General features: G+C 44.6%; 1 protein-coding gene across 6 annotated transcripts in view; it reads right to left on the bottom strand.

The window, feature by feature from the left end:
* The window catches only part of ZMIZ1 (zinc finger MIZ-type containing 1), a 441,312-nt gene that overhangs the window by 82,490 nt on the left and 330,939 nt on the right, over positions 1-27,883 (bottom strand). Inside the window, exon 1 of one of the 6 annotated variants that reach the window (XM_036734711.1) lies at positions 8,488-8,519. The exons of the other annotated variants lie outside the window; for them this stretch is intronic. Within the exon in view, the coding sequence (XP_036590606.1) occupies positions 8,488-8,518 (31 nt within the window). The 5' untranslated portion in view covers position 8,519. Of the gene's footprint in view, positions 1-8,487; positions 8,520-27,883 lie in introns of those variants that run through there. 6 annotated transcript variants of the gene reach the window in all.

Below are 27,883 nucleotides of genomic sequence, written 5' to 3'. Positions count from 1 at the left end.
GAAAAACTGGACTCTTGTGGTCAGAAAGCGAAATGCACCCACAGCCAATGGGGCCTTCCAAGTTGGCTGCTTTACAGTGGTTTGGGGAATCTATGTTAGGTCTTAAGCAAATATCATCTCTGCTCCTGTGACTTTTCTCCAAATCTCAGAAAAGCGCAGGGCTAACCCCTCATGCATCTCTAAATTTTGCAGTGATGATGTTTGGAAGCTTGATGTTTCATGCTATTTTAGCATTTCTCCCAAAGCTAATCCCACTTCCCCAGCCTTCCTGGGCACTAGCTTGGGTGCTGAGTACTTGGGGATGAGGGAGGGTGCAGAGGGATGGTGTGGAGGTCTGGGGGGGGGGGAAGAGGGGATGTGGGAGATTACAGTGAAAAAGGAAAGACTTTGCACAACTCAGAAACTTGGTTTTGGAGCTCTGTGAGAATTCCCACTGCGTTGCGGCATATATCCTTGCCAGGAAGAGTTAAGCCTAATATAAAAGTGTCTGCCAAGCCCAGCACGCCATTTACCTGAGTGCTCTGATGATGGTACCTATACCTTCCTAGGGAGAACAACCTTTCAAAATAAGGGGTGAGGAAGGAGCAGAAATCAACAGCTTTTCTGTTATCTCCTAAGCCTTTTCACAAGTCTTTGGGATGTCTTCTAGAATCTCTGTTTATTCTGGGTTGTTGATCCTGCCTCACTGTTGTCATTTCAATCCCATCTGACTCTTGGTGACCCCCTGTGGGGTTTTCTTGGCAGAGATACTGGAGTGGTTTGCCATTTCCTTCTCCAGCTCATCTTACAGATGAGGAAACTGAGGCAAACAGGGTTAGCGACTTGCCCAGAGTCAAACGGCTAGTAAGTTTCTGAGGTCAGATTTGAACTCAGGAAGATGAGTTTTCCTAACTCTAGGCCTGGTGCTCTGGGCACTATGGCACCACCTAGCTGCCCTGGGTACTGCCTCACCAACTGGCTGATGAATTACCAACTCTCCAGTTTATGTCACTTTAAGTATGAGCACTGTCCTCAGAGAAACATGAGATCTTTGCAGAGGTGGGGATCTACAGGCATGGAACACTGGATACACTGTGAGCCTAAGCAGATGGTACTAGTTGCTTTCCTTTCTTCCTGGCTCAGTGATTAGGGGAGAGAGGAGGCAGAAGATCACACATTTACAGCTGGAAGGGACCTGGAAAGTCATCTAATTCAACTCCCTCATGTTACAGATCCAGAAACTGAGGCGCAAAGAAGTCCAAGGTTACATGGGCTGTTAAGTGGCAGATCTGAAGCCAGGACCTTTGCATTGTACTATACTGCCCCTCTGATTTCCTTGTCAGAAATGAAGATGCTATAAAAACGAAAGAAATTAATTTAAAGAATTTTAACATGGAAATATGTTTTACATGATGGCACATGTATAACGTAACAGACTGCTTACCATCTCAGGGATGGGGAGGGAGGGACAGAATTTGGAACTCAAACTTTAAAAAAATGTAAAAAATTATTTTTACATGTAATTGGGGAAAAATATAATATCACCTAAAAATTTATTATTAAAAGAAAAAAGGAAAACCCTTCCAAATTCTCCTCTCACCAATTCTCTGCAGCAGTGGACTCACTGAAAGCCCCAGTGTCCAGAATTATGGATTTGGTCCCCCAAATCATATACACATTTAGCCTAGCCAAAACTATTGCCTTGAGAGAAGAGTCAGCCTGCCTTAGTGACAACTTCCTCTTCATCTTTCCCCACTTCCCCTATCCTTCGTTGCCTATAGGCTTGTTGGAATTAAAATTAGGACATTTGGCCCCAAGTCTTGGTTCTAACTCTAGTGGAATGACCTTGAACAAATCACTTATCCCCTTTGAGCCTCAGTTTCTCTGACTGCAAAGTGGGAATTCGAATTCTTGCCCTATCTTAGCTCAAGGGATTTTTGTGTGGAGAGTACTTTGTAAACCACTGGGAGGTGTCCGTGCATAAATAAGACTGATTACTATCATTATCTCATAGACAGGGCAAAGAATGTGTCATTAATCCAGGCTAAAATAGAAGACATGACGACCACCCAAATATGGCTGTGGATCACTTTTGTAATTGCTCAAGAGCCTTACTGGGTTAGGGTTCAAGCCGCATTCTTTACCCCATCTGAGTTGTAGATAATTAGACTTCTAATCTGCCCCAATTATTTCCAGGTGAGGAGTAGGAGCTAGCCCCCAGACAGAGATCTTCTGATTTGGAATGCTGGGCTCCTTCTGCACTTACCACTGATTTTCCTCGATAAGACAAGTTCAGCTGGTACGATCAGAGATGCATTGGACCTTGCTTAGACCGTAAGTGATGGGGTGAGAGGTAGGAATGTAAGGGCAAAAGCTGAAATCTTGTAATCAAGCACGTAAGAGGAACCAGGCAAGTTTACTAGGGAATATATGAGAAGTAACATCTCAAGAGAGGCCAGCAAGGAATGAGGAACCTGCAGAAGCTTTTATGGCTGGAGAAAATCTAATATGGAGAATGGGAGAATGTGTCTAAGGAAGTGTCAGGCAGCAAGAGGTCACAATCAGCCCAGTAAAATCTTGGAGTCAGGAAAGGATGAGATATTACAGCTGAGTGGCAGAGCAGAGCTGAAGGCTGGCAGAGAGGAAAATGATGCCTACAGAGGAAGGTCCAAAGGCCTGGATGTGAAGCAGGATCAGAACAATTTATCAAACAATTCCCAGACAGAGAAGCCGACACATCGAAATGGAAACAAACGGGCATTAGTTATCACAGAGCAGCTTATCTGGCTAAAAGGCTCCTCGAGAACAGAGGATGGATGAATGGTATTAAACAGAGAAAAACACATGGACATGTGGGAAGAGGCCCCTGGGCCACAGCACTGCCAAGAGTGAAGGCAGAGGGGTGGGACTGGGAAGGCAAGGGTGACTGCCTGCCTCACTGTGAGGAAGGGGATCTGGGTGGGTGGCTCTGGCCATCGGAGAAGCAGAGATGAAGAGGGCATCCACTGGGATCTCTGTGGTTGTTTAGGAGTGGGGTGGGGATTAGTAATCTTAGAGGACTCTCTTAGTTTGAGACTAAAGGGCTATGTGGCCTTCATGAAGGAGAAGCAGAAAATGTGGTGGAGCATGGGGGAAGGGAGGACAGGGATGTGATGGGATTATATTGTGGGCTGAAAAAGTTCACACTTGGTCAAAATATCTTCACTACTTACATCCCTGTATTAACCCTCACCTCCCCCCATACCCACTATAGTACAGCTAGCTTCCTACCATTAATACTAGGGATTAATAATTACTAGGGATTATGATGAATATTAATAGCGGGGATAAGTAATTAACTCCATTTTGCAGGTGAAGAAACACTTAATCCAGAAAGGGAAAAGACATGCCCACAGTCATTCAGCTAGTTAAGGGCAGAGCTGGCCCCACATCTTCCGAAGAGTTGTAGACTAGTATTCTTTCCACTAACACCAGGTTACTTTTCTTTGTCCTCTCTTTCTCTGTCTATTTGTTTCTCCTTTCCTATGTCATCAGTCAGTCAATAAACATTTATTAATCTACTATGTGCCAGGCACTGTGCTAAGTGCTAGGTATATAAGAAAGTCACAGGACAGTCCCTTCTCCAAAGCAGCTGCCAGTGGAATGGGGGAAGCAATAAGCAAACAGACCATTCCACAGACTACAGAGGGAGGCAACCTCGGTGCATGGGTGTGCCTTCTGATGCATCTTCCCCCATACCCCAAGGCATCCTAAAAGAAATAAAGCAGTTTTACCTTTGGATCACCTTTAGCCATAGTAGGGTTTCAGGGCCACGAAGAAGGCATCTCTGGCCCTTAAATACCTCCCTCACTCTCCTGCTGATGCTTGCAATTTCTTTAACAGGAGACAAAGCCTTTTATTCTACAATTAGAGATAAATGGTGAATACCTAGGAGATTTAACTCATTAGTGTGAATAAGTTTCCAGGGTAAATGACAGAGGCAAAATCCTTTCCAGTTGATCAGGGGAAATGGGTGGTTAGGAGAGGGCTCCGGAAAGCAGGAAATCTTGGGGGTATGGAAGAGGGGACGTCATCAGAAGGAAAAGGGAGAGAAAGGAGTGACTGAGGACACCAAAATAAACTTCTGTGGCCTCATAAGTTTGCCTTGAATGGTCCCTCTTTACCTGCATCTTAACCTGGAGTCTTAAATAGATAGTAAGATAGGGAGAAAGATAGATGGAAGGATAATTAAACTAGCTGGGCAGACAGATTGATATTTCAATATAATTAATTTCCTTTGTAGTCCTATGTATTATGTTTTATGCATTTTAAAAGATCCCAAGGAGGGGCCCTTAAGCTTTCCCACACCACCAAGGAGTACATGCCACAAAAAGAGGTGCTGTCAAATAAAGAAGCATTTGTTAAATGACTATCAGGTGCCAGGCTCTCTCCTAAGTGCTGCAGATACAAATAAAGGCAAAAGACAAGACACTATAGTTTAACAAGAGAAGAACCCTTGTCTACACGGAATCTCAGAGCTGGAAGGGAACTCAGAAGCCATCTGTCCAAGAATCCCCTCTTAGGCACACCTGCCAGGTGGTTGACCAAGTGAAAGGGAAATTGTCTTCAGAGGCAGCTAATTCCACTCTGGGATAGCTTGAATTGTTAAGAGCCAAAGTCTGCCTCAAAAACTCTTACCTGTTTTGCCTAGATCTACCCTCCTCAAAAAAGCCGACCGGGTCTGATCTTTCTGCCATATGAGAGCCATTCGATAGTAGAAAAAAGCAATCCTGCCTTCCTTTTTTCTTCTTTAGGCTAAACATTCCCAATTCCTTCAACCAATCTGTGCCAGGACAAACAGAAGCTTTGTGGAGTATGTCTTGTCCTCAAGGCCATAGATGTGTGCCCTTAGCTGGAATATGCCCACCAGGTCCCAATCAGAGCAGAAGGTACAGGCTGCTTCCTCCCCAATCCCAAAGGGGCAGGTTGGCTGAGCCCTTTTCCACCTGGGAACAATTTCTCTCCAGCAATGCTAGGCAACAAGGGATCTCCTCAGAGGAAAACTAAAGAGGAAAAAAAATAAGACTAACCCTTCACCAAGGCTGAGCTTCTTCTCAGCCAGTACCATGGGAATGGGATCAGGCAGGGACATAAAACACCTGGGCTTGGGCCACTGGAATGAATGTGGACTGGACTCCAGCTGGTCACTGTTCGTACCCTCACTTAAATCCATGGACAAGCCAAGACAGCACCCTTGTGATGTCACTGGTCCTCTTTGAGAAGGAAGAACAACCCATGACAAGATCATGCCTCTAACTGGTGGCTGAGGGCACAAAGTTTCAACTTCAATTTTACCTTGGGACCTCCCGCCAGAAGGGGCTTTTCTTAGTTGGACAAGGGGACTAGCCACCGGGTGATTTTAGGAGGTTGACTGCCTCAGGCAGGGAACTGGAGAAACCTCAGCTTCCCATTCCCATCCCATTCTAGAGTAGGCCCCAGAGAAGGCATAGACCTGAACTCTGAAACACTGGCCAAGTCTTCTCTTTTTATATTTAGCTCTCCATCCACTGACCACATTCATCCCCACCCACTTGCAGAGGAGGAGGAGGATGATACTGCCATGTACTTCCCTGGCAAAGTAGGCACTACACCTTTTATCTGTTTCTCTCCCACCAAGCCCAGCAAAAATACTGCCCACCTGGATAGATGATGAGATACCTGTTGGGATAATCTCTGCCTTCCAGGTACACTAAACTCTAAACCAGCACTAACGTTGGAAAGCTTTCTTGATTGACCTGAGGGAAGGTAAGTGAGATGCCAAGACATCCTAGAAGGCTTCTTCCTCTTCCAGAAATGCCCAAGGACGGGGACTGCTGGGCAGACGGGGCCAACCCAAACTGAGAGGGGGAGGAGGACCCTGTGAACTAACAATCCAATAATGGCCAAAGCTCTTTCAAACAAGCTTTAAATGAAGGGGGTAAACCACAGAGACAGCCTTGGGCAGCACCATCCAGTCCCATCCAGCCCCAATGTCTGGGTGAGCATGGTAAAGGAACATATCTAGAGCCAGGAGGGATGTTGAAGGTCAGCTAATCTAAGTGCCTCATTTTACAGATGAAGAAACAGAGACCCAGAGAAGTCGGTGTAGACATCAAAAAAAGAAAGATAGCCAGGGTTTCAGGGAGCTTATGCTGGAAATTTCATGTGACGGGGCCTGTCGTAGGGATATTTGGTTTGGAGTGTAGCCTGCTTTTTGCCTAAGGGACTTAGCAGCTGAAAGTACCTTGAGTCACAAATTTTGAGCTGGAAGGAACCTCTGAGGTCAGCAATACCAACTCTTTCACTTTACAGATGCAGAAACCGAGGCCTAAAAATATTTAATCACTTGCCTAAAGTCACATAGGCAGTGAGGAGTAGAAGCTGCATTCAAACCTGGGTCCTCTAGGACCTTGTGCTTTCCATCAAAATCTGGCTTCCTTTCATTACTCTTATCCTTAAATAGAGAATTAGCAGAGAGGTGTGGAAGAGTCCGGCTAACCCATGGTAGTGGGATTTGCTTCCTACAGTGTCTACCATAAATGAGTCAGTCTGAGTGGAGGGGATGGGGGATACAGATTCCAATTATATAAGAAAAGGGCCCCTCCTGGCCCCAAAATCTGATCGGAAACAATTTCATTTCAGTAAGGCGCATCCCCAAAGTCCTCTGGCTCATCCCTGCAGCTCTATCTACTCTCCAGTGGGAATGATCCAAATTGTGGTGACCCCTTGGCATAATTTAAATATTTGATGAATTATGACTCTATTCCACTTCCAAGCCAAGCGCAGAGCTGGATGTCCTGCTGCCTTCACTCTGTATGGTGGCCTAGAAACAGGCCTAACCCAGAAATGAAGAAAGCCCCAAACACCAAACCAAGTCTCCTTCATTCACTCAGATCTCCTCCCAAGGGGAAAAATCACACAGAGAACAAAAGACCTCAAAGAAGCCCAGAAAGACAGTACAGCACATCAAAAGTAACTTAAATAGCTTGTTAACTGGCACTGGACTAAGAGCCAGAAGGCTGGGGTTCTGGCCCCCATTGGGCCATTTCCTAGCTATGTGACCATGGGCAAACGACTGTTTCTCTGGGCTGGTTTCCTTCTCTATGAAGTGTGTGTATATGTTATGTATATGTCTATGTCTATGTATATGTATATGTCACAGAGAGAGAGAGAGAGAGAAAGAGAGAATAATTTCCCCAGCTCCCCAACTGGGCTGTCCTGGGGATCAAGAGAGATAAGGAGTGTAAAAACCCTTCAAGAGCTGGACATAAAACCAGTCAGACCAATATTTATTGATACAATGCCATGTTATTCACAAAGTACTTCTCTCAACATGTCTGTGAGAGGGGTGGTGTAACTATAACCGCCATGTTGCCAATGAGGAAACTGAGGCCTACAGTCACACAGTAAGTGGCTGAAATGGGACTAAAACCCAGGTTAAAAACTGCAGGATTTAGGGTTAAAAGGGGTCATCTAGTCTTATCTCTTCATTTTATTTTGCAACGAAGAAATCTTTTCATTTTATTTTGCAGTGAGGCCAAAGGAAGTTATATACCTCGTCCAAAGACCCTAAATGTCAGGGTTGCGACTCAAGCACGGTGTTCTTTCTACTTTTCCATCTTGCCTTCTTAATATGAAGTATAAAGTGGTATGATGATGGTGGTGATGATGATGACGATGATAATGATGATTTGTCCCCAGTTTCTTTTACTTCAAGACTGTTTTTCCCTATACCCCATCATGGAAGCAAGAGATGGTCTGAGTCACACTGACCTGAAAACACTTGTGACGATGGATGGAGCTAAAGTCGGATAAGCTGGCCATACTTGTCTTTCCTCTTGGCTTTGTCCCTTCCTGGTCATGCCCAGGTTCCTTTCTTACCTAGTCCCCTAGCTCCTTCTTAGTAGCTAAGCACACCTTGATGAAAGAGGACTCCATATTTGCAGGGCTGTGTAGGCATCTAAAGTAAGAAATAGGAGAGCAGCCCTTCGATTCATCTAGCCTTGGTTTTTTTTTTTAAACTGAGGCCCAGAAAGGGAGAGTGATTTATCCAGAATCACATGACAATTTACGGGTAGAATGAGAAGCAGGGGCTACAACTGCCAGAGACTGATGTGACCGGCGTCCCAATGGAAGGGGAAGGGGGAGATTTCTTCCCGCTTGAGGGGAAGTTGTTTCCTTGAGGGTTTCAGGTGAATCCTGTGGGGTGCTTTTGCTGAGTCCTGGAAGATGAGTCTAGGCAGTTTTCCCTGGAGGCTAAATCCCTCCTCTTGCTTAATGAACAAACCAGGACATTGAAGTCAGAGCTACCGCCACGAAAGTATCTGGTTTTCTGTTTGTGCCGTTTCTAGCCTTTCTCTATCTTTTACCACGTCATGCCCTCTTCATACGACGTTGGATAGCAATTAAAAGCAAGGGGCCCTTGGGCTGAATTAGCCCCAACCTCCCCCCCCACTTCTTTCCACCCCAAAACCCAAGCCCAAGCCCTACCTGCTTCTGTTTGGTCTGCAGGCCCTGCCATCTCTTGCTGCTGTCCGTCTCACAGCTGTTCTGGGCCACCCGATATCTCTCTGGGGCAGGACAGAGGGTGGAGGTCACCCCACTGATCAGGTCTATTTGTCTCTTGCACACCCTGAGCACACACCACACACAGCTCAGCTCAGTACACCGCACCGTTCCCTCTCTCCCTAAGATTTTAGCTGGCACCACCTCAAGAGTCTTCAGGCGTGTGAACTCCTTGTTATGTGAACTGAACTCTGCAGAACCCTGAAGGAGGGCCAGGCTGTCTTTCAAACCGGTTTGTCCATCCCTTATCCTAGCCGAATGTTGGGGCAGCTGGACAGGATAGCACAGGCTCATAGAAGACTGTCAAACGGGTTGGATTTCTCTCTCTCTTTCTCTCTCTCTCTCTCTCTCCCTCCTTCCCTCCCTCCCTCTTACTCTGTATTTCTCTGTTTCTGTCTCTTCTTCACCCCTAAGAGTTTAAGAAAATCATAGCCTTTCACTCCATCCAACCAAGAGAACTTCCTTTTCTCATTTCAAAATTTCCCCTTGGCTGTCTGTCTTACTATATTCTGATAATCACTAAAAAACGTTGCCCTACTCCTTGACAACTACTAGGCTGTATATTTCTATCCAAAGGAGACCACTTAAAGTAATAGCCACTTTAACCTCATACCATGAATAGAGAGCTAGCCTGAGAATCAGGAAAACCTGGGTTCAAATCTTGCCTCTGACTCAGATTGGCTCTGTGATCCTGGCCAAATCATTTAACCTTTTAGCACCCTGGATGTCTCTTCGAAGACTATAAGTTGCAAAGTAGGTGCTAACTGGCATTGGTAAAGAGAGGGTATTTCTATAGATCCAATCGGAAAAACCCTCAAACTAAACAATAACAACCATCTCACTCTCGTCTGACTTGGGAGTGAGGGGGATGATGGTTTGGTATGAAAAAGGCTTAAGGAGGAGCTCAGGAGGCATGGTAAACCTCTCCTATCAGTGGGAAGTGTGGTAGAATTGTTGTATGCACAGCATCATAAGAATTTTAAAGCTTGAAGGAGAAAGATAGATCATCTGCCTGGGGGAGTGGAGGAGATAGAATACATTAACAAGTGGAGGTGCTATAAAAACAAATGCTATCCAATACAATTTTTTTTTTTAGAGCATTTAGTTGAACACTCATTTAACAGATGGGGAAACTGAGGTTCAGAAAAGTTAAGGTGCTTAAGAAGTCCCCCAGTGAGTGGTAGAGTGGAGACAAGGCTCCTAGGACTCCATCCACTTTATTCTGATATTAGTCAGCACTGCTTCTTTCCCATATAAGATTGGCATTGCTCAGCCACCTCTGTCCCTCTCAGGGGCCAGGTGGCACCAGAAAACATTACTTTTCTCCCAGACAGATAATGCAAACTGGTGCCAATGCCTTCAGCAAGATGCCCAACAGACTGTGAGGGAAGGAGGCAGCTCCTGACCTTGGCTTTCCTAGGCCCAGATTCTAGATGCGGGGGCAGTAGACAGGACGCATCACAGATGCTTGGAATGAGAACAGCCACACCCCAGCGACGGGTGGAATAAGGTCAACTGCATCGCTATTGATTCCCCAATGCCCTCTTTTTGGGTGGCTTTTTTATTTTTTACCAGACTAAGAGCCTGCCTGACAGCCAAAATCCTCCCCATAGAACAACGGGAGCTATTCAGGCCAGACGCCACAAGAGCCTGGCTCCCCAGCCTCCAGCCAAGTGAATTTTGGCTCTGAAGCTGGTGTTTTATATTTTGCACGTACAGTACTTCCTTGGGGCTAAATACCTATTGCCAACCACTCTTTCTTGAGGAGCTAGAGGGGGTTAAAGAAGGTTTATAAGGGAATCAATTTCTTCCCTGGGTAATTTACTTTTTTTCAGAGGTCTCACAGCCTGCCTGGTTCAGTTCAGTTAAATGAATCCTCCTCCTAACAGTAGAGGGAAAAAAATGAAGAGGGGGAGAGGGGTGGGACCTCATTTAACCAACAACTGAAGGGAGCTGGATCCCCTTGGTGAAGTCTTAGTTCAAACCCTCCCCTTGACACTGAAAAATCCCCAAGCTGCTTTTCTGAATACTTGCAACCTTGGGGTCTGGGCAGGGAGGGCCCTGGTGTCAAGCTGGCTGTTAAGAAGTCACCTTTCTGGCGGCCAGCGATCCCAGCCAGAGCCCCCTTACCAACTGACCCCTGGCCCTTCCTATGTGGGCATAGTCCTCTAAGCTGCTCCTTTCTCTGGATCAAGGGGAGGTCAGCCTGTCCCTTAACTCCCCAAACCACTCCTCTGGCCATCTGCCCAGGGCCAATCCTAGACAATATTGTGACTAAATGAGCACTCCTCTCTCCACACCAGGGCCTGCATAGTCTGTTCATTCCTACAGAGTCTTGCTCTCAGAGGAACGGCAACCAATTTTGCTAACCTTAGTGAATAAAGGCTTAAAATGTTCCCTGCCTCTCAAGGGGTCTCTGTGTTCTAGTAGGAGGCACTCAGAGAAGCTCTTCAAGATGAGAAGAAAGGAGTCTAATTCTCTCATCAGGGACTATGATAGGAGGTAGGAAACATTTTTGGTAACCAGAAATCAGCCTATCTAGGCAGACACCTACTTCATGTCTAAAGGTCTTTCTACTTGTCCCTTTCTGAAAGCATGTAAGGAATTTCAGCTTTGGCAGAGGGCAGAGCTAGCATCCATGCCTCTGAAATGGACATCTGTCCTCTCAGGGGTCTGGCTTCAATGGACTTTTATCATAATGGCTCTATGGATACAAGGCCCCTAAACTGAGTGAACAGAATGGGGAGGGCAGGGTAGGGAAGGGAGAGGAAAGTGCGGAAGAAGAGTTTTCCTAGCCCATGGTCTCCTAGTTGAAGAAGTGAGACAGGTATAAACAGAAAAATATTTAAGAAACTTTTTTTTTTGTGGTGACAAAGAGCTGAAGGCAAAGTGAGTGGTCACTGATCAGAGAATGGCTGAACAGATTATGGTATATGAATATGACAGAATATTACTGCAGCTAGGTGGCCATAGTGCGTAGAGCACCAAGCCTGGAGTCAGGAAGACTCATCTTCACGAGTTCAAATACGGCCTCAGACACTTACTAGCTGTGTGACCCTGGGCAAGTCACTTAACCCTGTTTGCCTCAGTTTCCTCATCTGTAAAATGAGCTGGAGAAGGAAATGGCAAACCACTCCAGTATCTTTGCCGAGAAAATGCCAAATGGGGTCATGAAATGTCAGACATGACTCACAACAACAACTGAGAAAGAAATGATAAATATGAAGAATTCAGAAAAACTCATGAAGGCTATTATGAATGCAGAAGGCAAGGTGGTGGTGCAATGAAAGAGGTGGATTTGAAGCCCAAAGCACCCAAGTTCAAATCCCAAAAACTCTATGTCTAAAGGCCTAAAGCACCTTTGAGCCTCAGTTTCCTCACCAGTAAAATTGGGGAACTGGATAATATGATATGCAAAGTCTATGATCGTCTGGACTGATCCAGAGTGAAATAAGAACCAAGAAAGCAATGTATATGATGACTGTAGTGATGGAAAGTATCCTTGAAAGAAATCCTAACTCTGATCATTACAATGACCGATTTTGATTTCTGAAGACTTGGCAGTGAAGCATATCTCCCTGCTTCAGACAGAGGGGTGGTGTACCACCACTGCAGAATGAGTTATGCACTCCACAATCAATGTGCTGATTTGTTTTGATTAACCACACTTTTTTTGTAACGAGTTATAATGGGAGGAGGTGGAAGGGACAGTGGTGTAAAAAAAAATCGATAAAAACACCCGAACAAACTTCAAAGTGTTATATACATAGCCCCCTCCCCCTAAATCCCACCAGTTCGGTTTGGGGGCTTTATGTGCATAGAGCCAGAGTCTGCTAAAGCAGGGCTCCTGAGAAGGCAGCTGCCCATCTCGAGCAGTGGAGGCTAGCTCTACCCTCAGCCAGGGCTGACATTCCTTACACATTTATAGTAAGAGTCAAAGATGCTTTAGACCTTTAGACATAGACAGAGTAGGTGGCTGCCTGGATTGGCTGATTCTCTCGTCTCCCAAAATATGTTTTCTACTTCCTATCCCTAGTCCCTAGTCCTATGGAGAAGCCTGCAGATGCAGTTTGTGTTAAGTGTTTCTGAGACCTCCTGCTGCTGCTGCCCCCTATCCCATTCAGCTACTGTTCCCATCCGCACCTTGCTAGCCCATAGGCTGTCCAGCTAGGGAATGCATGCCAGGCCAGCTGGCAGGTGGTGGGGACAGCAGGCAGGGCCCATGGCTTACATTTGGTCTCCACGGCTCCTGAGCCCAGGAGGCAGACACTTTGGAAGTTTCCCGTGCCATTTAACCAAACCAGAATGCTAACTCTGGCAATGAGCAGGAAATCTGAGATGCATAGAGAGACAGGGTCTGATCTGTCAAGAGGATGAACCTGGGAAGCAGGAGGTTTGTGATCTACTTCTGCCCTCCTCTCCTAAATTGCTGTGTGACTCGAGATAGGTCCCTTCACCACTCTTGGTCTATGATTCCTCACAGGACAAATGAAGAGATGGATCAGATGTGACACCCCTGAATTTTAATTTCTATCCCGCACTGTGGGGAGAGAGGGCAAGAGAAATGATCATGATCAGCTAGAAACATTGCAAACTTAAAAACAGATGCTTATGCTTCTACTGCACTGTCCAGATATGTTCATTGAGCAAGAAGAGGCATTTAGCCTCCAGGTAAAAATGCCTGCTTCATATTTCAGGACGCAGCAAAAGGAATCCACATGACTCATCTGAAATTTTCATGCAAACAACTTCTCCCTTGGCAGAGAGAAATTTTCCTGCCTTCATACGACCATGTTAGTAGTCAGGTACAGAGAAAATGCATGAAAATATAGAAATTAATAGATATGAACTGAAGATCAATAGACCTAGGGGGAAAATCCCTCCCTATCTCTGGGGCTTAGTTTCCTCCACCTGTAAAATAAAACCAGATAAATCCAAGGGCCAACTGCTCATTTCTACTTTCACTCAAAATTCATGCTGTACAACTCAATGGCTGCATTGTTACTGAGAAGGACCTGGGAGGGCATTAAGTTCAAGATGGAGAATGAGGGAGAGAGGAACCAGAGATTGACAAGACAGAAAGAGGCCAAGAGGAAAGACCAGTATTACTAGCTGCCTAGGCTTACATCTGTCCTTAGAGTTTTCAGGTCAGCATGACTCAGACCAGCTCTGACTCCCCAGAACTGAGAAAGAGAGACAGATAGTGACCATTGCGTGAAGACTGGTGTCTGTTCCATAAAAGTGGGGCACTGAAGAGAGTGTTTCCAGGTACTCGGGCTAGTGCTACTCTATGATGCTCCCCTCAGTCCCCACCATCAGAATGTGAGAACAAAGAAGGGTCCCTCCTAGTCCCCCAAATTATCCTGGAGCTTCTATATTCTCACAGTCCTACTGGTAGTCCTACTGTGATGACTATCCAATCACTTCCAAGTTTGTCATCTCCATCTATGGTACTTCACCATGTAGCCAAATGATGGGAGAGTGTTTCATCCGTTGATCCTGCACTGGGCTGCACGTGGGTATGTCTATACCTGCCATCAGCACTGTAGCCACACAGACTTCAATCCTGGAGTGTCCCTGAGTCCTTCCAACCGTAAGGACAGAGTCATCTGGCTAGCACAGATCTCTCTCCTTCCTGGCCCTCCCTCCAAAAGTATGGACCGCACATTCTGATATGTGATTACGTTTCAGCTGACCTTATATTTCCTTACGTTTTTCCTGTTGTTCATTCAATAAGCTTTTTTCAAGGGTATGTTATTGTTCCATGAATGTTAGCTCTGCCTTTGCAACCACACCTTGTCACATAATAATAGATTCTTAAAGATCATATGATCAATGTTCTTTTGTACCAGTGTATAAAGGTTTCACAACTGGCTCTCTGGGGAAAGCAAAGAACCACGTACAGAGGATACACCTTGAAGTTCAATGTTCATGATTAGCATTTTTCCGTTCTTCCTTGTGTCTAAACGATCAATAAAACAAAAAAAAAATCAAGCTCTGATTTGTAGTGTTTATCAGTATCTGAAGTGTAAATGATCACACTGAAAATTTAACAATCAGCTCTCATGAGCCAATTCCAGCTGGCTCCTGCACAACCCTGCTTGTATCCCTTCGGTGCTTGGCAAAGGGCTCCATAAATACACATAGACTTGAACTGGTGGCTTTAAATACAAGGCTGAGTTTCATTACTCCCACATGGGCTCTACTCTCCCTGAGAGATATTCAATATTTATCTTCTGCATCTAGTGAATCCTCTAACCTGTTTTTATTAAGTACAAGTGAGCCCCACTCAGGAAAACCAGGCATAAAATAACTTGAATTTATAAAACAGATCGAGTTTAATAGGTAAATGAAGGGTTTTTTTTGGAGAAAGAAGATCATTCATATCATAAAAAGATTTTTTTGCCAGATTGAATGATTACTCACATGATTCCTTTAAATACCAAGCCTCCTCAGTGCATTTAATAAAAAGTCAATTTACATATAACCTTTCCCAGGAACACATATGTGACATAAAGTAAGGCCTACCTGTATGTCCTATAGATATTTTTTAATCTGTATCAATACTTCTTGTCTTAAAGCATAAGCTCCCAGGGTACAAGAATCACTGTACATGTCAGTGAGCTCTCCATCAACGGTGCTGTTCAAACAGAGGTAAAATTAAACCACCTATCAGCAATCATGCAGAAGGGATTCCTGCACTTGGAGGGAAGCTGGACTAAATTATTTGTAAGGTCTCTTACCAACCCTGAGATTCTATAATTCTTTCTCTCAGGATGGCCCTGGGACCAAACAAGTAATTAATTCTTTTTTTATGACATTGGAAATCCCCAAGTAACACATTCCATCTTCATTTGGCATTTGAGGCCCTTCAGAATGTGGCTCCAATCTACCTCTCCGGTCTTCTTGCTCACAGTATGGCATGAAACAAAGCTCTCTCCCAACGAGGCCAAGCCCTTTAATATCCCTGTTTCTCAGCCAAGCAGTATCCTACAAGTTCCCACCTCAGTGCTTTTGCTCATGTCTCACCCAGAATTCCTTTTCTTTTCTCCTCTGGCTGTACAAGCCCCACCTCCTCCATGAAGCCTTCTCTGACTCTCCAGCCATGTGACATCAAGCTGCTCTGATTTCCTACATCACTAATTATCTCTACCATTAATGTGGTAGAAGAAGGGAAAGAAGGAGAAGAAGGAGGAGGAGGAGAAAGAGAAGAAGAAGGAGGAGGAGGAGGAAAAGAAGAAGAAAGAAGAAGAAAGAGGAGAAGAAGCAGAAGAGAGGAAAAGAGATAGAGACAGAGAAACAAGTGGCTATGGGAGGGTGGGGTTTGGATTCCTAACATGGAAGACCACGAAAGCACAGAAACAGGAGAAGGCAGAAAGGGAACAAGAAAGAGAAAAGTCCAATTGGGCTGGCATGTAGAGTACGGGAAAGGAAGTCATACGAGATAAGGACAGATAGGGGAGTTGGAACTGGATCGAAGGACTTTGATGCTAGAGTCAGGAGCCTATATTGGCAGCCTGTAGTACAGTGGAGAGGGCACCAGATTTGAATTCTAGAAAACCTGGCTTTAAAGCACTGAGCCTAGAGTCAGGAACATCTCTGCTCAGACACTAACTGTATGACCCTGGGCAAGTCACTTAACCTCTCTCTGCCTTAGCTCTTCAGCTGTAAAATGGTGATGATGATAAGATAAAATCTACCACACGGTGTTGCTGTTAGGATCAAATGGTATATATCTAAAGGGCTTAGCAGTTTCTGATGCATGCCCTTAATAAATCAATGCTCATTTCCTTCCTCCCTTGGACATACCATGAGGGTATGATAATGAGGAAGCCACTTACTCTTTCTAGGCCTTTTTCTCATCTGTATAATGGGAAACAGGAGGATCACTGAGCTAGGATCATAGAAAGTGAGTGATCAACTACTCCAAGTCCGTCATTTTAAAGAGAAATTAACTGATACCCAGAGAAAGCTGCTTTGCCCAAAGATCATATAGAGAGTGAGAACCAAAGCTAAGATGTGCACTGTGGTTTGGGGCCCGGGATTTCAAATCAAATGTTTCTTTCATACTACACTAGTAGCTTCCAATGTGGTCTAGGGATGCCACCCCCCACCCCCACCACCTCTGGAGTCCTTGAGGTCTAAATTATTTTGATGATATTTGGATGTTTTAATTTCTAAGACAGCAAATATTTAGAACTAAAACCCACATAAACAAAAGCTCTTTGGGGAAGGGGGTAGGGGGTTCAATCATTTTTCAGAATGCGAAGGGGTACTGAGACACAAAAGTCTGTGGACCACTGGATTAGACCATCCATGCTCTTTCAATTTCATAGAGCTCTTAGAAGTATCAAATGAGATAATGCCTATAGAGGCATTTTGTCAAGCTTTCCCATATAAGTTACACATATACATACACATACATTCAGCTACAGAGAGTCCCAAAAGTCTTAGTGCTGTTTTCTGTTCCACCTTAAAACTATAGAGGTTTACCTTAAAATGGCACTAAGACAAACCTCCATGCTATAAATTTAGATCCTAAAATATTTTTGAGAACTCAATTAACAAACTGTATTGGGACAGGAGTATTCTCATACACTAAACCTTGGCCTACCATCACTTGGACATGGCATAAGCCTGTTATAATCTAAGAACAAAGTTTTAAGTAACTGGCCATGCCAAATACTTACGATCTCCAATCTATGGGGCAAAAAATGCTTTCAAAATGGTGAGATTTAAATAAGAAATTGGATCATGTGTAAAAAGGGTAGGAACAGATGATCCCCACAGTCCTGCTTGTTACTGGAGAGACTAGCCCAAAGATGCTTTGAGTAAACCCTCAGAGGAGGAGCCTCCATCCGAGTACTTTCATTCAACTATAAAAAGGAGTAGTTATTTTTAGCCTCCTGGGGAACAGTTCACAGAACATGGAAAATCCAAGAATAGCAGCAGGATAGTGACTTGTCCTCTAAATGAGAGTAAAAGGATGATTTTAAACTCAATAAATTAAAATTAAATGGATAATTTAATTTAAAAATAGTTAAATTAATTAAAGTAATAATTAAATAAAATAATTTAATGATATACTTAATAAAATTTAGTTAAATTAACATAATAATGACAACAACAGTTATTATCATAACCTGAGATTAGATAATGAGTGAGCACAGCAGGTGTGGATCTCCAATAAACCTATTGTTTACAGAGACGAGTGGGTCTCCAAACAAAATCCTGCCATGGGCCCAAGCCCAGATGTCTCCCCTCAATAGTTCCCAGCATATTTCCAAAGTCTCTATGAAACACCTTCTTGTGTATCAGAGTCAAAAATTCCCATGGCCAGAAAGAGAAATCAGGTCCTTTCACTTGTGGACTTTTCACATACACTTTTAAACGGTGGTCATATCACCCTGGGACAGGAGTAAAAGTCACACTGGGGCTTGCTTCCCTTCAATGCTGTATAGGATGGGCAAGAACCCATCTTGTGACTTCCATTTGGTCAAACCCAGATATGTACTTGGGGTTCGGTCCTGTGCTCAGTGCTGTATAGGATACATGAGAAAGAAAAGAGTATTCCCTGACCTCAGGAAGCTTAAGGTTCCCATGGGGTAACCAAAATAGCAGCCATGGAGCCATCAGAGAACAGCGCAACAAAGTATGCAATTAAGGGTCAAGATGAATGATGCAGAAGATGACCTCTACAGAGGCAAAGAGAAAAGGGATGAGTGCAAGCTGCAGAAGTCAGAGAAGACTTTCTTAAATAGAAAGTAAGCTCCTTGAGGCAGGAGCTAGTTTTCGTTTTCCTTTTGCATTCAGACTGCCTTGCGCCCAGCAAGCACTTCATAAATGTTTGGTGAATGAATGGATAAGTAGGACAGAGTTGGCACGCAGAAGAATCAAAGGGATCCAACTAGCTGGAGAGGTGGAGGATGCCATTCCAGTACAGACTTCAGCTAAATAATCTCAGACCCTCATGGAGGAGAACATCACACAGTCCTGCCATGTAAATACACTCCAGTTTCTACCAGCCTCTTCCTTTTCTACCTCAGAAAGATGGTTCAGAGAGATTCAGAGCTAAGGAGGAGTCCTTTTCTCTATAGATCCCCTTGAGGCAATCTGGGAAAGAACTAATCTAAGCCAAATTTAGCCCCATGGAGAGCAAGAATTCACACTTATATAATATTTTAAGATTTATAAAGTGCTATCCTGTAAGGTAAATAGCACAAACAATATTTGACTGTTTTTTACAGATTAAGTAACTTGCCCTTAGGGACACAGCTAATGTTCAACCATGTGATTTGAACCCAGGACTTCTACTACAGGAAATGAAACAAGGATGAGAGTGACAGTCGGGCACACGAAGAGTGAGATTTTTCCACACTGACCCTAAGCACTAAAACAGCGGGAAGAGGGTCAGTAAATGGTAGAGTGGTAAGAGAAGGGGTGGGGCTTGGATTTACCAACAGTGGCCTTCACTCACAAGGGGGAAGCCCAGATTTTCAGAATCGCCATTTCCAGTACAATTTTCCCTCCCCTTGTCCAGAGAAATCCAGTCAAGAAGAAGCGAATTAAAAAGATGAGGAAGTCATCAGGGATGGTCCTAGCTTGGAAACTTTGGCTCCACAGGGCAACAGCATTTAACAGAGCTCACATCATCCATCATACCAAGGCCAAGTCATTGAGATAGTGGGCATCTGATTCAACTAATATGGTTGGCTGGGGAGAGGGCCTGGCTGTGTGCTTCCTACCCTTGCCTACAAATTATAACATCACATACAATTCGATTACTCTGACTGCCACATTTATCTCGAGACAGGAAACATCTATCGGCCATAGTCAGCTCTGGCTTCAGCTTCTCCCTTCTATGTTTGTCAGGTAGTTTCTTTAAATGGAGTCACATAGGGAGAGGAGCCCGCTTTGCCCGAAAGTTCAGGTAGCCACCCAAAGCTCAGGAAGCCCAAGATCCCTCCTCTGATCACTACTTCCTTGCTGAAGCAGAAGGATTCTGACAGAGAGCCACACCTCTGCTCTGCATCTCTCCTCTAGAACATCTCACTCTTAGCCTCAGTTTCAAGGAGCTGAGAAAACTCTTCTTGATACAAAAGACCTGTTTATGCATCTTGGGGTTGGAAGATGACCCCAGAGAACATACAGTCCAACCCACAACTGGATGAGAAACTAGTTTACAACACACCCAAGTGATTATCCAACTTTTGCTTGAAGACCTAAGGGGAAGGGGAACCTATTAGCCCTCTGGGCAGTCCAGCCAACTTTGCAATAGCTTTAATTGTTGGGCAGTCTTAATAACAAGGCAAAATTGCTCCTGATTTTACCCTCTGGGTTATCAGGAACAAGTCTAATCTCTCTCTCCATGTGACAGACCTTCAGACACTAGAAGATACTTATCATATCTTGCCTAAATCTTCTCAGCAGAATGTGAATTCCTTGGGAACAAGAATTGTTTTCACTTTTGTCTCTGTAAAGCCAGTCCCCCACCCCTTCTTCCTCCCCTTTCTCTTCCTACTCACTCACTCTCTCTCTCCCTCCCCCTTGCGCTCTCGATCTCTCTCTCTCTCTCTCTCTCCCTCTCTCTCTCTCACACACACCCCTGTATATATAAACACAAATATGTATATGTAAAATTCATCACTTATGAAATATATCTGTATACGTATATAAATGAATGAATAAATGGACAAATAAATATATAATTGGCACTAGGCGTACAAACTGAAATTGGACCTGTGATTTCATAAGTGTAGGGAACTCCCTGTCGGAAAACTTCTCTACCAATGCAGATCAGTAACTCTTCTTCAGCTGAAGATAGTAGAGAGTTGCTTGGGGACACTGAGAGAACAGATCACTGAGTTCAGTATGTGTCAGAAGCAGGGTGTGAACCTACATATTCCTGTCTCTGGGGTTAGCTCTTTGTGCCATACTGCCTGGTATACAGTCGATACTTAATAAATGCTTGTTGTTCTCCAAATTAAATATTCCTAGTTCTTCCAAATGATCTTGACCTATCCTGGTCACTGTCCTACAATCTCCTTTGGCTTATCAATGTTCTTTCTAAACTTTGGTGCCTAGAAATTGAAGACAATACTTCCAGATACCATCTGACTAAGGTGGAGTAGAGAGAGGCCATCACCTATGACTTCCTTAGTCCTGGACACTGTGATTCTCTTAAAGAAAACTAAAATAGATTTCCTTTCTTGATGGACATATCACACTGTTGACTTATATGGAGCTTATGGTCTACTAACACCCCCAGTTTTTTGAATCTAAAACTTGACTTTACATTCCTATTAAAATCTACCTTATGAGATTCAGCCCAACCTGCCACAAGCTCTCACTGCTCTTTTTAAACACATTAAATTATTAGAATGATCGGAACATTTTAAAGTCAAGTCTAACCAGCTGCATGAGTCTTCCCAGTAAGTTACCTGAGAACAGTTAGTGAAGGAAAAACTGAGAGGCATCACCAATGCTCAGGGAAAAAAAAAAAATCAAAGAATCTCTCCAGGCTCAAAGAACTTGGGGCTGGCAAACTGTCTTGTCGGCCTGTTTGTGCACATTCTTAAAGTTTTGCTGGAAAATGGGATAGGGCAGCATTCTAGACATGATGACGTATAGACTGAGTCAGGCATGGCTCCTGCTTTGGATGCCATACAACAAATGGGCTTGGAGAGTGGAATTTCAAAGTTCAGGATTTTGGAAGGATTACAATTCTGAGAGGTTGTGAGGTGTGACTGGGGTAGGGAAAGAAACACAGAAGTCACAGGTGTTGAGGAATGGTGTGGTCAGGGCCTCGAATTTGCTTAGAGAAGAGCAGGCATTATTATTCTCCTTTTGTAAATAAGGAAACTGAGACCCACAGAAATTAAGTGACTTGTCCAAGGTAATACAACAAGTGAATGACAGCTGGAACTGGAACTCTCTTCTGCTGTTAGTCCACCCCTCCACATCTCCATCCCACCTCCCAAACCCTTGCCCCAAGGCAGACAACTAACCATTCTTAGAAAAGAAATTACCACTGATTTCAGTAGAATGAAAACTTCTTAATGGCAGGAGTCATTTTTTCTTATCTTTCTATACCCAGTAAACAGAGCAGGTGCTTAGTAAAGACTTATTAAGTTTAATTGAATGTTTTCAATCCAACCTCAGGAGACAACAGACCTCAATGTAAGGATGAACATTCATACCCAGTCATCCCCAGGGTTGAGGACATAGGACTGGTACGGAAAGAGTCCAAATTCCAAGCTTAAAATTTACAGATACATAAAAAGACAGTCCATGGTTGTCAACTGTCTACCACTGTACAAAGTCTTTTTTTTTTTTCCATCTTAGAGAAATTAACCCCAGGTTTCAAGGGGATTGATCTAGTCACAAATTCATTTTCTCAGAGTCCAGGATTCCCTCTCCATTTTCCATTGCTCTGACAGCCTGGGAGCTCGCAGGAGTTGGCTGCCCCAGAACCCAGACCCGAGCTCTGTCTGGGTCTACAGGGCAGGCTCCGGCTGGGTTCAGCACTGCTGGACGTAAGGAGCAGTAACGGGAACTAAGCAGTTCAAGCTGCTGGGAAGACAAAAGCTTCCACGAAAAGAAATTACTAATAGACCGTGGGTGGGGGGAAAGCTGTGAAGTTAGGTTTTGTAGAATGGGCTGGGGAATGTGGTTGAGGAGGAAGAGGCCCAGCAGGTCAAGATGTTCTTAAAGCCTAGAGTTCCAGTTTTAGAGTTTGGCTGCCAGAGAAACAGTAGGGCTTAGAAGGAGGAGGTGCTATGATTTAAGAGGTACTGGGAAGGCCCTTGACATAATAATATTGCCCCCTCCTTACTAATTTACTAATTCATGTCTGAAATTCCAGTATTAGCAATCCAGCTTCTTGGCTCTATCCCTAGTCAGAATGTAACCCCCCCTGGGAATGAATTAATTTATTTACCCCTTCCCCCTCCCCCCCATAGGCTTTGCAGGAGAGGGGTGAGAGTGCTTAGCACATAGTAGGCACTTAATAAGAATACTAGGCATCTAAGTAAAGGAGCAGGATCAAGGTGGGGAATGATTAAAAAATCAAGTCAACAAAAATTAAGTGCCTCCTATATGCCAGGCATTGGGGACACACACACACACACACACACACACACACTCTCTTTCTCTCTCTCCACAAAACAGGGAAGAGGGGTATCAGAGACAAACACTATTACAATCCATAATTTCATTACAGGTTAGTCAAGACAGACCCTGACTTCCCCCTTCCCCCAACAACACACCATGCTCACCCCACTTCTGTTACCTAAATCCTTCAGGCAAGTGTCCTTTGGGTGTGCTATGAGAGGCGGTATGGTGTGGTAGAAAGAGAACTAACCTTGGAGGCAGATCCAGACCCCACCCCGCCCACCAAAACTTCCTTAGCCAGGTGTCAGCACTCAAGTCACTAAACCTCTGTGAACCTGTTTCCTCTTTTGTATAATCCTTATGCCAGCATCACAAGGCCATTGACAGGAAAGAGCTTTGCAAATCTTGAAATGTCATATAAATAGAGGGTTTTCCATTCTCATATTCTTAAGCTCTGAGGCCTTTCTCATTGGTTCAACCAAGCTTTCTCCTTTCCCCCCAAAGCCAGCTTCCTTTTTTGGAACTTAAATCAATTTGGGGGTAATGTTCTCTTTGATTGTTTTCCAACTAACACTCCTCTCCATGATGGTATCTCCAGCAGAGAGAGGGCTATAAGTGGGTGGTAATCACTCTTCCTTAGGACCAATGCTGAAACTACAATTGTTTTTTTTTTTTTCCTGGAGGGTCTGTTCGAATGACAACAAGCAAGGGAGTGCCCGGGATGAAATGAACTGGAACCAGCTGTGTGGGCTCTTCCATGGTGATTCAGAGAAGGATAGTAGAGGTCCTCTAATCCTGCCCCTACATTATACAGATGAGGAAAAAAAGCCTATGAGGGAGGAAGGGACTTTCCTAAGGTCAGAGTCAGTGGCAAAACCAGGACTTCAAGTGGGGTCTTCTGGCTCCAGATCTAGTGATGTTCCCACCAATAAACACAGCCACCCTCTCCTCTTGCTAGTTGAGAAGCCCAAGATCCAGCCAGCCAGGGATGTTATGGTAGAGAGTTGTGGGGTCAGATGGTTCTACTGTGCGATACCTGAGTAATCTTGAGCAAGTTTTTCCTCAGTTTCCTAATCTGTAAGATGAGAGGTTGGCCCTAGATGCCTCTAAGATCCCTCTCGGATCCAAGACTATGTGCTGATCAAAGAGAAATGAGATGAGTGAGTAGGCAGGAGAGATGTGGAGAGTCAGGGAATGATAAAGGCAACCACATGGGCATCAACTGGATTCCTGGGGAGACCCTGCGCCTCAAGTCAGGGCTCAGTCACTTACTAGCCATGTAACTCCAGAGAAGTCACTCAAGGTCAATCTTACTTTCAGAAGTCTCCACCATATTCTGATGCTTTATGATGGTGGAAAGTTGACCCTAAGTTCTGGAGAGCTATGCCAGTATCCTATAAGCCCTGAACCTTGAAAGGCTCCAAGGATAAGCAGGCTACTGTGCCAGGTAGATCCAGCCGGTCCCTGGACCAGCCTAAATTAACTACAAAGAGCCTTGTTGTTAGGACCCACAAAACAGCTACCTCCCAAGGCTGCTGTAAATGTGAGTGACCCCACCCCCACTGAATCCCCTAGCCTAATCCCACTTCCAGAATGGGATAAATGGCCCCCCCTACCACTCCCCACATCTGTTCTCTCCCTACCATACCTGCTCTTTTAAAAGGAAGGGGAACATATGGTATAGGGGTGGCTCAAATAGCAAGCCTGAGCCAGAGACCTGAGCCTGTGGCTGTGAGCTTGGGGAGCTGTTAGTCCAGATACACCTGCCCATCTGGCAGGGAGAAACCCTAACCCTGCCCAAACCTGAGAACTCACAAAATCTTTCCCAGGGGGATTGTAGCCCAGGTTGGGGAAGGGGAATAAGGACTGCAAGGACATCATCTTCATCACACTACACTGAGCTTTACCATCAGTTTTTACCCAATGGCTTCTGCTACATCTCGAAAACTGCTCAGCTTCATTCTCTTCCCCCCCAAAAGGGAGCAGCTATAGCAGCATCTGTACAAACACCATGCATTCATTGTTGTTCAATCAGTTGGTGATATGCTTTGAAAACTAGCCCTGAGATACAATGTCTTGTCAAAAATGTCTTTTTAAAAGTCCATTCAAGGCTCTCCAGTATGCTATAGCCATTCTCGTCTCTGTCACCCAGGAGCATTCTTTTTCTCTAGTGAAATGACCAGCCCATTCATTGCCTGTTTTGTTCCTATTCAGCCTTCAAGATCTAGTTCAAGGCCTTGCCTTCTCCAGGAGGCCTTTGCTACTGTGGCTCCCACAACCTACAGGAAAAATCTCTCCTGCGACCTATCTCATGAATTCTCAGTGTAACTCATTTGGTGCTTGGCGTCTACTGCTATATTCAACCAGAAGCCACTAGACTTGGAGACGGGGGCCTGAGGTTGAATGAGAAAATCATAGCATTTTTAGACTTGGACAGGGCTAATAGACAGGACTCTAATCCTCTCATTTTACAGATGAGGAAACATCCACCTAGAGAAACAAAGTGACGTGATCAAAGTCACACAGCAAATTATTGGCAAAGACATCGAAAGCTGGCAGTAAAACAGAAGAATGGGTCTAATGCTTTGAGTCTCTATTCATCAGCTGGGAAGCCATCAGTGGGCGCCACCAGACCCTGGGCCACCCACCCAGCCTTCCTTCTCTCCATCAACTGTGGTTTGCCAGCTGATCTGACATCCTCTTCCCAAATGGGGTTCTGCCCCTAGGTTGGATTTCCAGTCCCCAGACCAAGGACAGAATTCACCAGCCTTCCTGTTCCAGTCCACTAAGGACATGCAGATCTGATTAAGCAGCTTTCCCTCAAACCCAAAGTACCCAGTCCACCTCTTTGTTGTTGCTAATTGTTCTGCCAATAAGCAATAGCTCCAAGTACATTTCCCAAAAGGACAATGAGGCCCCAGCAAAAGTATTCTGTCTTCCCTGGCTCCATTCCTCTCTGGTCATAACTCCAGACAGTTTCCAGCAGAGCCCCCTGTCAGAGAGTTCAGCACAACTTGGATCTCTGGGGTGCACACAGAGACACTGTCCCTGTCCTGGGGCTCTAGTTCTGAACTTTATTGGTCTGTCAACTGCACTGCCCTCAAGATGGATTTTAGGTAGCCTAGCCTAATGTGACTGTGACATCAATGGCCCATTACTGCTAGATCCAAGAGATATTAAGAAAGAGGCAAAACACATATTCCGAGCAGAGATCATAAAATGTTACAAGGAAAGATTGAATTTAATTGAATTTACAGGGTGTCCTAGAATTTGCTGTGAAGAGAAAGAGAGGGCCTCCAGGTCAGAAAGACCTGAGTTCAAGCCCTGATTCACACACATACTGGCTGTGGGTCTGAGGAAGTCACTCAATCTCAGTGTCTCAGGCAATCCCTTAAAACAACATTTTGGGCAACACCTGCTGATATCACCGATGGTGGGATTTTTCTCATCGGGGAGTATGATACAGCAATGAGTGAGAGAGACAGGGAGACTATGTGTGCAGTGTGGCATGGTGGAGAGCTCACTGGCCTACGTCAGGAAGACCCAGGTTCAACAGTCACCTCTAGTGCGTACTGGCTGTGTGAACCAAGGAAACTTCTCAGCCTTCTAGACAACCCTGAGGATAACTGCAGAGCAAGTGCTGATTCCCATTACACACACACTCACTCTCTCTCTCTCTCTCTCTGTCTCCCCCCCACCCCAGGGATTCTGTTTCTTAACTATATATGAACAAATTATATTTACTCAATATTAAAAAAATGATGTTGGTGAAAAATGTGAATTTAGCTAAAAATTAAATTTCCTAAACCAACAGAGAAAATTGCCAGGAGGGTGAGGTGCAGTGGGAGTGGGTAAGAATCTCTCTAGGGTGATTAGCCAAGAGAATAGCATGTTGGGAGGTTTGCTACAGTAATAATACCAGTAAGCATTTATTTATGAAGTGCTTTTTTAAAGATTTGTTCAACACTTTACAAAATTTATCTCATTTGATCTTCACAACAACCCTGTGAGGGAGGAGCTTTATTACCTCCATTTTGCAGATGACGTAACTGAAGCAGACAAGGTTAGGTGAGTTTTCTAGGGTCAAACAGCTAATAAAGAGTTTGAGCCAGGAATCTGACACTAAACTTGATTCAACAAACCTCAAAGCTAGATACAATACTTGGTAAGAAAAGTACCTATTGAGAGGTTGTGACTTATCTAGGGTCGCCCAGCCAGAATATGTTAGAGGCATGCAGGTCTTGAACTCAGCTCAGGCTAGCTAGCTCTTCCTATGCCACACTCTGCATGAATGTTCTCTTCCTGTCTCTTCCACCCCTCTCCCCCTCCTCTTTCTCTGTCTCTGTCTCTTTCTCACCAACCGCCTGTCTCTCCTCTCTGTCTCTCTCTCTCTCATATAGTACAAGGTGTGTCCCCAAGTCACCAAGATGGGAGAGTCCAGCTGTATCTGAGGCATCATGGTGCAGGAAAAGAATACTGCCCTGGAGGCAAAGAGTGATCCCATCTTTGCCTCACCCTCAGTCACTTGAGTCTAGGCTAAGTTTTTCAGCTGAGAGGTAGAGTATGGAAGGGTGAGGAGTCTTTTTTCTTCCTTCAAAAACTGAAGCTTAAGTGACTCGGATCACTTCTTCAAAATCCAGCCTCTAAAACTTGTGTTCACGTCACTCAAACTTCCACGGTTTCCATTTCCTCACCTGTAAAATGAGAGCACTGGCCCAGACGGGCTCAGGAGGACCCGTCTAGCTCTCTTCTATGGCCCTGTGGAAATAATGACAAATAAGGCATGTGTTGTCCACCTCCTGTTGAGGGGAGCATCTGTTTCGTCTTCATTTTGAGCTATCCGGGACCCACCAGAACATCTGGCACACAGTAGGTACTTAATAAATGCTGACTGATTGACTGGCTGAAGACAAGACAAATGGCCTAGATGCTACTATTTATACCATAGCCTAGCTAGACTGCCCCCTCTCCTCTTCCCTCCCCGGCCAAATCTTTGACATTTGTCTAAGCTGACACAATTGCTTCAGCCCACATAGCTCTCTCCTATCCCAAAATACCTATTATACTTACACTACATAATTCAAGGCTTGTAGATATGTGGCCGTGTTCTTTAAGTGCTTTCTAGGTATGTTTGCTGTCTCCCCAAAATGGCTGTACACACTGTGGGAGCCGGGGCATTATATTCTCTGTGTTATACAAGCCAACCTCC

Source organism: Trichosurus vulpecula, chromosome 8 (assembly GCF_011100635.1).
Source record: "Trichosurus vulpecula isolate mTriVul1 chromosome 8, mTriVul1.pri, whole genome shotgun sequence".
NCBI lineage: Eukaryota > Metazoa > Chordata > Mammalia > Diprotodontia > Phalangeridae > Trichosurus > Trichosurus vulpecula.
The sequence above is the reverse complement of the archived record's forward strand: the minus strand, read 5'-3'. Positions and strand labels throughout refer to the sequence as shown.